We start from the raw sequence: 14,444 nt of genomic DNA on the forward strand, positions 1-14,444 counted from the left end.
TGGGCAAGAAAAAGGTTTATCCCCAGAAAACTCCCAGAAGTTTCCCAGAGTCGGGGCCATGCCAAGTGCCCTAATTGAATTTGCCACGGTCAGCATCAGCCAAATCATCATCATCATCATCGTCATAATCATCGGCAGGAGATGCTTGGGGACTTGAAATTGAATTTCAGTTACGGGAAATACATTTGCATTGATTTGCTTCCCCCCTCCTTTTTCAGGGGGTTTTTGGGTTCGAATTATTTTTATGCGTCTGGGCGAAACGAGACGCATTGCCATTAATAAAAATTTCCTTTGAATTTTGATTGCTTTACGCCCACCACTCCTGGTCGAATTCTTACACCTCGGCCCACGGCTCGTTATTGTTGTCTGTGTCCTTTTTGTTGATTATTTTTTATTTACTTTGTCTTGTCCCTTTCAATGGCGATGTCCTGTCCGCTGCTTAAGTGGAAATTGAAATTTTCATATTTTCATTTGGTAATTTATTTATTCTTTTTTACCCTCCGTCCGACGACAGCTCAAATAATTTATGCAAATATTTAGCGGTGGCGTGTGCTGCATATTTTAAGACGGGCCAATTTGTAAACGGCCCACTTATTTCGAATCTTCTGTTTCTTGTTTTGATTTATTCTAAGGTTCACTTTTTTGGCCAGATAAATTGAACAAGATGAAAAATGTGTTTTCCCTTCTTATTTTTAGTTAGTCCAATTATATAGTAGTTGTTACTTTTTTTAAAGGAATTGCCGTCTTAGTCCACTAAGCCTGAACCATAATTGGCTGTAAAATAAAATGCGTTTCTCTTCTAATTGGCATAGTTTACATGTATCCAACTAAAGATAGTTTCTTTTCTTTACTTACTTATTTTTTCTGAGCCCTCATACTTTTCTCATGAGGCTTTTACTAGTTACTTGCAGCTGCTGCGAAGGCAAATCACTCTCTAATTAAACGCGAGCTGTCTACTTTCTTTTAGCCCTTACCAACGAGCGTACATAGTTATTAAGCGAATAAATTCGTAAAAATGTATGCAACAGTAAATGGTTGTTGGGTGCTTATGCCGCAAATTTGAAGACGAGTTTATGGCGTTGCGAAAGGGTTGGGATATACATGTTGTATATGGGGGAAAAGGGAATGAGTTTGAAGACTTGTGGTGAACCGCTCTCGTGGCTGTTTTAAGCATTAAATTGCTTGATATATCGCCTTAGTTTTTCCACGCGACTTTTCTCCCGGCTTTCGTTGAGCCACTTTTTTGCGTGGACATTTTCCCGGGATCCACCCTTTCTACGCTTCCCATCTTAGTGCTCTCTTGAATTATGCTTTGCGTCTTTGTCTCGTTTTAAATTTCATAATGCACATTTTATAATAATTTTTCGTCTACTTTGCTGCAATTTTGTGCTATTTTTTACTATAATTTATGTAGCCATGTGCATGGATGTGCGACTGTGCGCTTTCTCCTCTCAACTTTCTTGCTTCAGTTACAACAATTTAGCCATGGGAAAATGGCGATGGCAATGGCTATGGGGGTTGTGTGTCGGGCGTAATGTTGAGTTATGGCAGTTTTGTAGTTTGCGAAAAAGTTTTTTACGAACATCTCTCTGTCTCACTTTTTCCCTCTATTCGGGTATTTAGTTAAATGTTCGTAAAATTGAGTGTTGGTTATATTTTACTGGAACTTTCGCTATTCCCTGTACTGGGAACTCCGTTCTCCCGCCGAAAGTGCAATCGCCTTTAATCGATTTGGCAAAAGCAATAAGCAAAAAACTTTTATAAATACTCAAGTTTGTTTTAGTTTTTCCTGTCCGAGTCCCAGCATTCTCCCTGCCAATTTGTAATTATCCATCAGAGCTTTTAACTTTACGACTTTATCAAGGGCCATTTCGGCATTTGTTTTGGCTTTTAAAGCCCGCTGGCCAAAAAAGAAAAACTGGCCAATTATTAGGGCTGTAAACGTGGCAAGTTTGGCCATTAAAACTTCGTGTGAGAAGTATGGACGTAGTGTGTGGCTTATTCACAGATTTTATTAGACATATGATTTAATTTAATAAATTTGCTGTTGACTTTAGTTCCTATTAGCGTTCGGTAATTGTATTGCGTGTACGTCGCGTTGGCAGGGGACATGTAGAGTCAAACCATGTCAGAGCTATATCATCACATTTTCCCCTTACTTTAAAGCTGCTTTAAAGAAAATCCAATTGATGTGATAACAAATACATATCATATATCAATCCATTCATCAATCTGCTTTAACTAGAGTTTGATAAATTTAAAGTCCGAATGCGACTAGCAACTAAATGGAGCTAAATGTAACGCATAGCGTAAATAAAACCCTAAAAACGATGCTACTAAATTATGTTTGCCGTTTGAACAACGGACCGAAGACACAGAGTTGAGAGTGAATAAGGAACAGAAACGGGCACAGGCAGAGATGGGAAATGGAAAAGCTCTTCCGGCAGTTGGAAATGCGCCCACGCATGCCACCAAATTGCAGCCACAATTTGCTGCAACGAACTCAACTGAAAACTGACAACCGAAAGTGGAGCAGGCCCATGGAAAGGCATACATCAAATGTGTCAAAGAGATTTGTTATGCATGACAGCGGCCTGTGCCAGCAAACTCGCAAAAATATCAAAAACAAGGACTATGAGATTCCCTGCGATCTGAAATTGTTTTATTTCAAAAATTAGGAAATATATAACATGGAAATATATAACGATGAAACGAAAATTAACTATCCTTTAACTGTTATGAATATTCAACTAACAACTTAGAAGAACCCATTTAGATTCCCAAAAATATGGGTTCAAGAAGATTGGAACTTCAATAATAGAGAATATCAAAATGAATTCACTGTGAGTCTTTATTGAACCGAAGCATATCCAAACTTCTTCACTGTAATGGGTTTTGAGTCAGATTGATGTGTCTGCCTGAAATGAGTAAATCTATATGAGTTAGATACAACGTCGTTTCCCGTTTACACAAATTAATTGCGGAATAAAAATAAACATAATGCAACTAGATGAGATTGGTTTTCTTGATGAGGTTGAGGAACTCCTCCTTGCTAACCTCACCATCACCGGAAACGTTGGCCTCGTCGATCATCTCCTGCAGTTCCTCGTCGGTGAGCTGTTCGCCCAGCTCCTTGGCCACGCGTTTCAAGTTGATGAATGATATGCCGCCTGTGCGATCGTCGTCGAAGAAGGAAAAGGCCTTCATCATATCCTGATTAGAGTCCTTTTCCGCCATCTTCTGGCGCATTAGATATAGGAAATCGTTAAAGGCAATCCTTCCCGTCTTGTCCTTATCGATTTCGTCCATCATACGCTTTATATCCTCTTTTTTCGGCTCGAATCCCAGGGCACGAATGGCCACGCGAAGCTCCTTGGTTTCGATAAAGCCCGTGCACTGGGTGTCGAACAAATCGAAGGCTTTCTTAATGTCCACCTTCTGGCTTAGCGAAAGGTCAAAGGTCGGCAGCTTGGGCTTTTTCGATTTCTTAGCCCTGCTGGAGATCGATGCACTCGAATGCATTACACTGGCGGAGGACACCATACTACCAAGACGTTTGCCGGACATGATGATCTTTTCGGGTTTTCGATGTGGGAGTCGGCAGGAATATCGATCTGCTCTCTGGGAATGTGAACGTATACTGTGTAGAAATTGGGCGGGCTGTTCAAACTTGCCGACAGTTGTGGACTAGACCTACTCGGTTACGAAAGTTTTGGGCTTGACTTTGAAGAAATTTACATTCAAAAGACACAAAGCTATTGAAAAAAAAAATAACTTAGAAAGGTCATATGGGAGTATATTTAATTCCAAGAAAGGTATAAAGGTATCAAGGTATTGTCTTTGATTATCTCTGAAATTCACTTTGCATCCGGCTAATTTATCGACCCAAAGTGCTGCCTCACAGCATTTGCCATAACAATCAAAATTCATATGTGCCCTAGTGCTTGGCGAACTTTAAGACTCCTCCATTCCCCCCGCGATTCGAAGACAGCTTGGTGGTCTGAGCCCGAGCCCCAAGAGTCAGTGGGTGTGGCAGGTGTCAGTCAGTCGGTCGTTAGACTACAACATCCACCTCCTCGTGCCACGCTCTGTTTGGCTATGGCATTTGCCTGTTGCAAAACTCTGGCTGTATTTCTGGTGGAGGCACGTGCCGTTGGCTGCTCATGATTACATTTACAATTACACAAAGTGTAGCGGGATTTCACTCACCTGGGGGTCTCCTGCTCCTCCTGTTCCTCCTCCAGATCCCATTCCCAATCCCACTCCCAGTCCGATTCCCAATCCCGTTTCCATCCCAGTCAGCGATAATTTACGATTACGCTCGCGCTCCAGTCTCATAAGTATCTGCGCATTCTGCTCGCAGGAGTAGGTGTGTGTCTTACGCTTTCGTTCCAAACTGTACTCGTACAGCGGCCTTGCCGCATTCGGTTGCAAATCCAGTTGGGCCTCGTCGCCGGCATCGCAGCTGCACAGGGACTGATTGGAGCGGCCCTTGCTCCGCTTCAGGGATCCGCGGTTCGACGACGAGGGCGTCAGGCGCTGTTCACTCACAAAATTCGAGAAGGTCACCACATTGCCAGAGGAACCTACTGGAAGATAGAAAAAAAAAGTTGTTAAGCTTCCATTTAAAGTTTTAGTCCTGTCCGTCTACCACATTCTTAGGATGAGAGGCGCTAATTGTTTACCCTAAGATTAACAGAATAAAGTCTTAAGTGTCTCATTAAAATAATAAGTTATTATTTACAGGATATTGTACATGCAATATACACTAAAGGTTGTAATATCTTAATTCGAGTTGGTAAGTTCTGACACTTATTTGCTTAATGAGCCAGCTGGTAAAACTATAATATGATTGACTGATGGGCCTGGTGTTTATTTACCCCCCCAAAAAGGGTGCTACCCACCTGAAGTTGCTCCTTTTCGCTTGGATGGTGAGACGTAGAAGATGTCGTGCTCATCGAACTCCACGCTCCGCTGACTTGTTATGCCGGCACCACCGTTCAGGCCACCGACACCGCCCAAACCGCCGGCACCACCAAGTGCTGTGGTGGCCGTGGCCGTACTACTGCTGGTGGTGCTGGCCGCACTGTTGCCACCGCTGCTCAGGTTGCAGCCGTGATCCGCCAGGGCGTGCAGCATGGGATGCACCTGTCGATCTCTCAGGGAGTGCTGCTTGTGCAGGCCATTAGCTCGTCTTAGCTCCGTCATCGTTCTGATTTCACTCTGCGCTTCTTTTATTCCCGGAGCCGGCTTATTGTCATCACTCCTGCGCTCATGAAATATTCATGCCACACGACTTCAAGTCCTTCGCGACTTTGGCATTAGCATATCACTTTGATTTCAAACGGGCTTGCTTGCTATATTCTTAATTTTAAATTTGCCCTCTTGCTGGCTAAGCCGGCTAACGGTTTCCTTGTGTCAATACAGCAGATTCGCAATCCGATTTGCCAGCTAACTGTTTCAATTCTGGCCCGCGCCCCTTGCGTTCTTGGCCCTCTCATTGCCAGCTTTTTCGACTTTCTTCCATTTTGGACTGCCTACATTCTTTTCGCTTCTTTACAATCAGTTTCTCTTTGGCGGCCTGGCTTTGTTTGCCCTGTTAATAGACTTGGCTTAGTCCCGCCGGTTGTTTGTCTATAATAACTGCAAAGAGACGGCAAAAAGAGTGAGAGATGAGATTAAGCTTAGGCTTAGGCGATATGTGTGTGCTGAAAAGTCTATTCTAAATTGATTTCATTGTTTGCCAGAGTATCAGAAGGAGTGTGTGTGCTTGTAAATATGTACAAATAATTTATGGGGGCAGATATTTACTTATTTACCAAGGACTTTTCCCAAGCAAAGTAAGCTGCCAATGCTTGAGTACAATTCTGGGCATCAATCAAGTTTGGTTTTATGGGGAATCGACCTAAATTTTATTGTAGCCGAAGGTTACAAAATTAATATACTTATTGTCTGATATTTTTATTCTAGTACGTAGTTTAACTTAAATTCTATCATATAAATTATCTCTTAATAATAATCTTCATTTTATTATTTCACCTGTCGCTAAATTAACATACCTTGCCAATTAACTGGGCTTCGGTCTATTGATTTTTCGGGCGCGTGTTGTAAAAAGTTATTTACTTTCTGATCCCCCAGTTGATTGAAGTTTTTCTTCTGCGGCACTTGAGTAATTTAAGACCGAAATGGAACGCTATGCTAGGCAACAATATTTCCCCTCGTCTTTGTAATATTTTGATGTCAAACTTTTCGCATAATCGATGGCAACTTTTTAATAAGCAAAAGCCGGCGAAACGAAAACAAAAGCCAAAACAAATATAATAATCAAGTGAGCAGGCGGGAAGGGCACACGGAATTTATTCGAGGGCCAAAAAAATAAGGGAATGGCATGACAGCCGTGCGCCCCAGAAAGTATGCAACGTAATAATAACGTTAAACGATAATGAGAACAGGCTAAGCGGCAACAACAAGTGGCTTCCACGAATAAGTTCCACCGATTCTGGTCTTTCTATATATATTTATATACATATATATATTTATATAAATTGAGCGAGCCGAAGGGGCATAAATATGAAAAGAAACAAATAGGCAACTTGAGCCAACTTTCAAGAGTCACACGTAGCACCCGCAATGTGCGTATGTATGTGTGTATACTTGCAATATTTATCGCTTCTTAAGTATTTTTAAGAAGTTTGCCATCGCCAAGTTTCGTCGACAGCTAACAGCAACAACCAAACAGCCAAACAAGCTACTACCAAACACACAACACCAGCAAACATTTTTATCTTGGGCATATTTCGAGAGTCACTTCACTTGTCACAAGTCTCGGCGGGGAGCAAATTGTTTGGGACTTTTGTTTGCAAGCAGGCAGCCCCATCCCAAACATTCTTTTTGGCCAAAGTTTTGAAGGCTTTAATCAACTTGTGGCACCTAATGAGCGCCTGTAATGAGTTAATTGTTTCACATTGTTGTGAAACTCCAGTTCGGTTAAGTGTTTCGGATTGTTGGGAATTGTTCCTCGTGATGTCAGCTATCAATGTGATAGTTTTAAAATAGATACCAAATAGTAGCAGTACTTTGACTTATACTTTTTCTAAATGTTGTTAAAAATAAAAACCAAAATTGTATTCGCACATTTCCTCTGAAATTGTATATAATTTATTCGAGCTCTCAACTAATTTTCGTCACAATAGTTGACATCAAAACTTTTGTATGCTGAAGGTGCCTTCGTCACTAGTTTTTTGCCTCGTTAAGGGGTGTTTTTGTTTGATGGTACATATATGAAGTTGGTTTATCGTAGTGGTCGTAAAGTGCGAGGTCCTTTTCCTGATAACTAACATAGGGATGAGTGCGGGGAAACCACGAAGGGACAACGCCAAACTCAAATGAAAATCTAATTTGGAGCAGAACGCACTGAAAGTGTGATGTGGAGGGAGATAGCAACACAAGTGATACATGGGTTCATGGCAGCAGTAAAAGCGTCGTCCTGCCTTTCATTTGCGTTTAAAGACCTCAAAAAGGACTTCCGCCTGCACTGGCCTACAAATTAACATGCCCCAATCTGTGACTGTCTCTCTCTCTCTGTGTTCGTATGGGTGCCGGAGTGTGAGTGTGCGTAAGTGTGTGGGTGGCATGAATTATGAGCAAGGCAGCTGCAGACTTAATGGAAAATGCTCAAGCCGGGCCAAGAGTTTCTGGCCAAGAGCACGCAAAGCGTAAATTAGAAGAATGTTGAAAAAACAGCTACAGGGAAAGTTAATCTCGAGGTACCGAATTCTAAATGCTCTGCATTTACTCTGATGTAAGTGAAAGATTTTCCTATTGTATGAATATACTGTATTGTTTATCTTATATTTTAATTACTATGTTTGACTACGCGGTGGATCAAATTTTAGTATATTGTGGGATTGTTCAACTCATTCCTCGATAAGGGTATTTTTCAGGAAATTCCCACTGCGCCCACGTAATCACGCATGTGTACACTCGTACGAGTGTGATGTAATAAGTTGTTGTAATGCTCGCGTAACTCATAAATTAGACACGATCTATTACGGACGGATTTATATGCACGAGGAGTCGGAAACAGAGACAAAAGCCCAGAATCAAGCAGCATATAACTTGATAAACTGGGCTAGAAACGAGTGGGTGTCATTTTTAATTTTTGACACGTAGTCTTAACCAAAAAGCCCGAACATGTGTTCTTGACATTGCAAATAAAAATATAAAAAGCGCAACGAGAGGCATAAAATGTACAAGTATTTTAAAATTCCAATTCGGGGCCGGAGGAGGGATCGTATAATGAGTTCTCTGGCGGTGGGTCATAAATACCATTTGGAGTGTATGCAGCGCCCATAGGTGGGCTATAAAAATTTGTTTAACACGCACACGTACAACTGGCGCACACACACACATGCACGCTCATAAGCTTATGCATACAGGAGCAAATCAAATTTGTTTTATTCCACTTCTTTTTCGCTTTTGCGTTGCTGTCGTTTTTATGACAGCGCAGCAAATTAATGAAATTTACGCAATAAATCATTTCGCCAGAGAAAGCTGCTAAAATGTACTCAGAAAGAGACATATACACTAGAAAATATGTGTTGAATAAATAAAAGTGCGGCTCTAAAGGCTGTAAAGCTAACCAAATAAAGCAACAATTAGCCAGAAAAAGGCATGAACAGTGTAACAATAGAAGCAGAAGTAGCAGTTTGGACTGAAACGGTATTTAATAATTGAACATCAGGTTCTGTTTGCATTTTATTTTGGTATGCTTATTAAGCTTTTATTATAACATTAAATATAAAATTGTTTGCTTAATTATATTAGCACTTGAAGCGGTTGTCAAAAATTGAGGTGCAATAGTGCTATTAAATATATTTAAAAAACAAAAAGCACTTCAACTGCTTTTATCTATCACTAACATAAGACGCGATTCGCTGTAATTTTCAAGCCTCTAATCAATTTCAACCAATTCTCGCTGAGTTCGCCTCATTACGGAATTTATTTCCACAGCCAGCTGCCTGCGGCTAAGCTGCCACATTTATTTAAACGAAAACTTTGGCAGTTTCAGCTTCGAATGCCGGCGCTAGCTCCCCCCTCGTCCACTTTTCGCACATTTAGCAATCCCATTCGCAACTCATATTTTTAGACTTTGCCCCTAAGTGCGTTGACTGCACTTTTGGCGCTCGCATAAAACTTTTTCGGGCTCACTGACCCCCCAGAAATCGCCCGGAATCCTTGCCACCCCACAAATAGTCATCTGGCTTTGTGGAGCCCCTCCTCCGAGCGCCAAGTCCCCCCCCCCCCTCGCTTCTATCTCGTGTAATTCAGCTTGCATCCGTTTCTAAAAAGTTGCGCTGCACCCGAAAATTCAAGTGGTTGGACCAAAGGCTTTTAGCTGACTTAACACCAGCAATCGCGCGTATACAAACATCCTCGGATGCACAGAGAGAAAATATGTGGATGCCAATTTTTTAATATATTAAAAACTGTAATAGTATTAAATTAAAGGCATAATATTTTGTTCAGTGTGCTCAAAGCACCAACACATACTTCGCTTATATATTTATGTACCTCTTCCTGTGCTTTCACTTCCCCATTTTAGTGGCCTCATAAAGCTTGAGCTTAAGCATGTCGCAAAGAAAAGGCTTCCTGCTATTCCCGAAAATTTGGGAAAAAAATTCGCGCTTGGAAATTGTGCGTATATGTGTGACTTTTGTGGATGCAAAATAAAAAGCACTCCACAATGGCGAGCGTGACTTAAAATATAGAAATAACTTACAGCATAGCTCAAGTCAAACAATGCGCGACATTTTCTCGAAGAATTCAGAATGGATAAACGCCCCCCTTTGCTTTAAATATAAGTGGGCGTGGCAGAGCAGTCTGGGCCAGAGTTTTGAATTTTAGCAGCTAAAAACGCTGAGATCCGCTATGCATTCTCTCGCCTTTTATTTGTGAGAGTCAGCCCCAAAAGTTTAGTCATTGTCCTCTTTTCTTGGTGGGGTTTAGAGGTCTTTGTGGATCTTTGCCACTATTTTTATTTAAAGTTTAAGTTCATTTTTTCAATGCATTTTCTCTTATTTACGAACCTTGAAAACGCCCTTTGTCCTTTGAGTAAACCAATATTAGGTGAACTTGGCTTCACGAAGTGCAAGTCAGTTCTGAAATGAAAGAATGGAAAATGTTTTTTAATATTTTGGATTTAAAACAGGAATGATTAAACTGATTTATCTGGAAAGTTATACGTAAAAATAAATCAATCTTTAAATTGTTTTTTAATATTTTAGTTTAGCTTAGCTTACTTAATTATTCAGTTGCTTAAATTAAAACACGCTTAATCATATTATTTATTTTTGATATTCTTCTTAATCGAATTAAAGTTTCCAAGCTTGACACATACTTTGACTTTAGCTTTCATTTATTTAATTAGTATTATTTACTATTGCTTCCAAACATAAAACAACAGCCACTCGCCTCAAAGAGCTGACCAACTCGGTGTGCAATTTATTTTGAATAATTTTTGTTGTGCTTTGGTCACAGTGGCTTTTGGCTGTGGAACTGCATATTTGCATGATATTAATTTGCATAATTATGTTGGTCATAAAGAAACGCTGGCTAACAATTATAAAGGCCACAGACAAACACACTGGCAGCGAATACAAAAAAAAAAAACTAAACCGAGGGCAGTTGCCAAACACACACTGTCATAACTAATATAGAGTTATTTATCCCCGGGGACCGATTTATATTACTTTCCTGTTAGCCATGAAGTCCTCGTCTTTTCTAGAGGAGGTTAGTGCTACAAGGTCCTTGCTGGTCCACATTGCCCGTCCTGCTCCGTAAATTTATCAGTGTCAAAAAATAATAGCGCGCCCGGTTTCGCTTTTAATAATTTCCCCTGCCGAGTCGAGCATTTGGAGCGGAAATTGCCGCTGCTCGAGTTTCGGGGCCGGGTCGTTTGGGGCCTTGAAAACAATGCTCAAATGCAGAGCTGCACTCAGGATATACGCCCCTAAATTATTTCAACTTCGAATGCTCCTGGAGAAAATTCGCTGGGGGGGAAACAACAGTCGCCCCGAATCCCAATCGCATCTGTTTGTTAGTGTCAGCACTGAAATGTTCATTAAATTGATGTAACTTTACTTTAAACCGGAATTTCTTGCCTGATTTGAAGTGCATTTATTTGTTTGCTTTACTTGCCATTTTGGCAGCTCATGACAATTCGTGAATAAATTAAATTATTGGCTTTACTGCGTACCCTGATTAATATTATTTGTTAATGGGGGAGGTAAATGGAGTTCCCTTCAACATAATTGCATTGCATTTCATTAACAGTATTTAATTAAGATAAACATTCAGTGAAAATGTATTCTTATTAATTAATGAAGACAAGTGAACTTAGCTTTACTGCATAGGTGAGCTATAAAAATACATATAGCTGAAGCTAGGAAACCCCCCTAAAAGCTGAAATAGTTTTCCTCTTCTGGCCATCTATTAAGATTTCATAATGCGATTCAGCCTTTTGTTCAACTGTCCGCACATTTAGCAGCCGAAACTTTGGACATAAATTCGAGACCTTACTTCCATAAATATTGCCCACTTAGTTCGATGGGCGGGAGCATAAAGTATGCAGCATCAAGAAGTTCTTGTTGTTTTCCCTTGGGCCTTTGGCGGGCTGAGCTATTGACTAAATACTTTGGCAAATTCATAAATTTAAGCACAGCGTAACAACATAAATATTTAAAAAATGCCAAAAACCAGATGAACAAAATTGTGGCAGGGCAAAATTGAGTTAAAAAGTTTTTCCGATGGGCGGAGCCATATGTATCAGCCCAAAACTTTATTCGCTTGTTTTTTTTGAACCTCATAAAAGCAAGACGGACAGCAACTTATGCAGCTTCTTTCTTATTCATGGGTATTGCTCGTCAAAGCCTACTTAATGCCCAATATTGGCCGTGGCTTAAACAGTTTTGACCATTTCATGAGCTCAACTTTGTTGGGCCAAAGTTTCTCTTTTCCTACTTTTTTTTCGAATCCTCGTTGATATTGAATAGCAGTGGGCTGCAGAAAATTAAGGCATTAATATTCAGTGTTGAACACGACTTCAATGGTGAAGCAACTAGAGATGTGTGGAGATCCACGTGGAAAAACATGTTTTTATAAAAATAATATTTTAAACTTTTGAAATTTTTATATGGCACTTAGTCACCTATTAAGTTGTTATGTTTAATGATGTTATTTTGAAATATTACTAACTGCATGATGCTAAAGAAAAGGAATCGAATTTACGAGATAACATTTCGTTCATTTATTCACACAGTTTTCTACCTGTGTAGCTGGCCTAAGTGGTGGATATCCTGGCGGAGGTGTTGTTTGGCTCCATTATCACAAACACACACAGTTCCGTGTAGCATTAGGCTTTAATAAGCCAATAAGTTTGCTTTCAGGTATCCCGAACATGGCTCGGGACATTCTTATCCTTATCCCCCAACATTGGTGAGTGCATTAATATTTATGCTTATACAACACTCAGGACTTGTTCTTCTCTGGCCATGCGTGCGTTATAAATAAAATTAAATGTATCAGTTAAGTTGAATTTTTGGCTCTGTATCCGAAAAGGAGTTCGGTGTCGATAATTCTACTTGGTTTTGGGGATAATGAGGTTGAGGTGGGATGAGTCGATTGGGGGTTCCACTTCGGTTAATGATGCAGTCGTTAGCGCGAAGACTCTGCTTTAAGGGTTTCAGCTCCTTAAACGGAAATCTCCGTGGATGAGAAGTAATGTCTTATGACCGTAGCTGTAATTAGGTTTTGGGCATAACTAAGTGGAGTGCTGCATGCCATTGGTGATTTTGAGGGGAATTTATTATTACGGAGTCTTTTTTAAGGTGTAACTGGAAGAAATCCTTATTAGAAACTTTATTTGAAAACGAACATATTGTTTAAGGCATGTCACCAGTTTTCAGAAAGTATGTATGCTTTTTTAGGCATTTACACCTTTAATGTACTTAGACTAATTTACATTCCACATTTATAATTATGCTTATACAACTTTAACCATGTTGTTTCCATTGTCGAATGGCTATATTATTTTTTATGAAGTTAACTAACTAGTCTTAGTTCCCAATTTACTGCTACTACCTATTTTGACTTCAACTCGGCTTCCAGTTTCCCCTTCTGCACCCTCGATTATTGGCCATCTACGTGGTAACGCTTTTTCCCACTTTCCTTCGCTTTTCCTTTAGTTTTTCCCGTGTTTTCGTGCAGGCACCTTATCTATCCGATGCTGTGTGCTTGCGGTATCAAATAACATCTTCATCATACATTTTTGTGTTACATGCACGCGACTGAAATAAAAATAATGATCAAGGAAAGTACGGTAAGGTGAGGGGCAAAATGGGGGGAATGATGGCATATTCCTAGCTTTATACTGCGAACGCGAAACAAGAACAACAAAAATAACATTAACCACAACCTCAACTGTTCGAAGAATTAACTCACATGCCTGGCATAATAAGCATAGCAGCTACAGCCTTGGCTTTTGTTTTTTGATGCCTTTAATACCCTGTGAATCTAATATATAAAGCATGTGGGTATTCAGGTAGCTTAAAGAAGCTATAATACATCAATATTATATTAATTTTAAAAAATATACTGCACTTTCTTTCAAACATACTTTGCTGATAAATTTCTGTAACTAAAATATAGGGATATTAAAATATTTTTAGTAAGGTAGTAATAGGTTCCAGCTCATAACACTTCGTTACTTTTATGTTTTCCCTACTGTCGTTGCCTTTGTTGGATTTTATTGTTGGAGGCTCCCTGGCTGCCTTCCTGCTCTCTTTTGGATGGTTAACATGGTCTCTTTCCGCCCAGCATTAACCCACCAAACATACAGCCTTGGGAGACGTGAAAAACATGCAGGGAAATGGCAGAAACTTGTAGCCTTTCGGCCTTGCTGAAGAAGCTATCGAGAGCAATGCACAAACAACACAATTAGTGAAGAGAGTTTGCAGGCGAGAGGCCCAAAGAATCCCCGGGTCATCAAAGGCTCCTCTGCTAATTGAGCAGCTTGTACTGCACAATCGAATTAATTTATTCTGTCTGGAAAAACTTCAATCAATTCGACCCGCACTTTCCTCCCACGAAAATGATGACTTAATGCAGCCGAAGGCGTTCTGCGTTCCCAATGCTGAGCCGGAGTTGGGATATTAATTTCCCAAGTGCATTATTTAGCGGGTGTGGTACGGGAAAATATCATCCAGTCCCAGCAGCGCATAAATCGACGTAATGGCAAATTGTAGCTGGTGGAAGGAAAAAAGGTGGAAGCTTCACATAATACCGTTCTGATGAAAAATGAAAGCCAGTCGGGAATGTCAGAATTTTCGCGGACTCCAGCGAAAGCCGAATGTTGCCTTTTGAGTTTTATGGTTAGCAAATATTAA

General features: G+C 40.3%; 2 protein-coding genes across 2 annotated transcripts in view; both read right to left on the reverse strand.

The window, feature by feature from the left end:
- The window catches only part of LOC117147604, a 112,457-nt gene that overhangs the window by 45,774 nt on the left and 52,239 nt on the right, over positions 1 to 14,444 (reverse strand). Inside the window, exons 3-5 of the mRNA XM_033314563.1 lie at positions 10,089 to 10,160; positions 4,905 to 5,643; positions 4,210 to 4,589 (exon numbers count right to left, since the gene is read on the reverse strand). Of these exons, the coding sequence (XP_033170454.1) occupies positions 4,210 to 4,589; positions 4,905 to 5,208 (684 nt within the window). The 5' untranslated portion in view covers positions 5,209 to 5,643; positions 10,089 to 10,160. The remainder of the gene's footprint in view (positions 1 to 4,209; positions 4,590 to 4,904; positions 5,644 to 10,088; positions 10,161 to 14,444) is intronic.
- On the reverse strand, positions 2,834 to 3,676 carry LOC117147627 (caltractin). The gene has a single exon (XM_033314595.1). It carries the CDS (start codon positions 3,565 to 3,567, stop codon positions 3,007 to 3,009), a length of 561 nt encoding a protein of 186 aa, XP_033170486.1. The 5' UTR covers positions 3,568 to 3,676; the 3' UTR covers positions 2,834 to 3,006.

Source organism: Drosophila mauritiana, chromosome 2L, assembly GCF_004382145.1.
Source record: "Drosophila mauritiana strain mau12 chromosome 2L, ASM438214v1, whole genome shotgun sequence".
NCBI lineage: Eukaryota > Metazoa > Arthropoda > Insecta > Diptera > Drosophilidae > Drosophila > Drosophila mauritiana.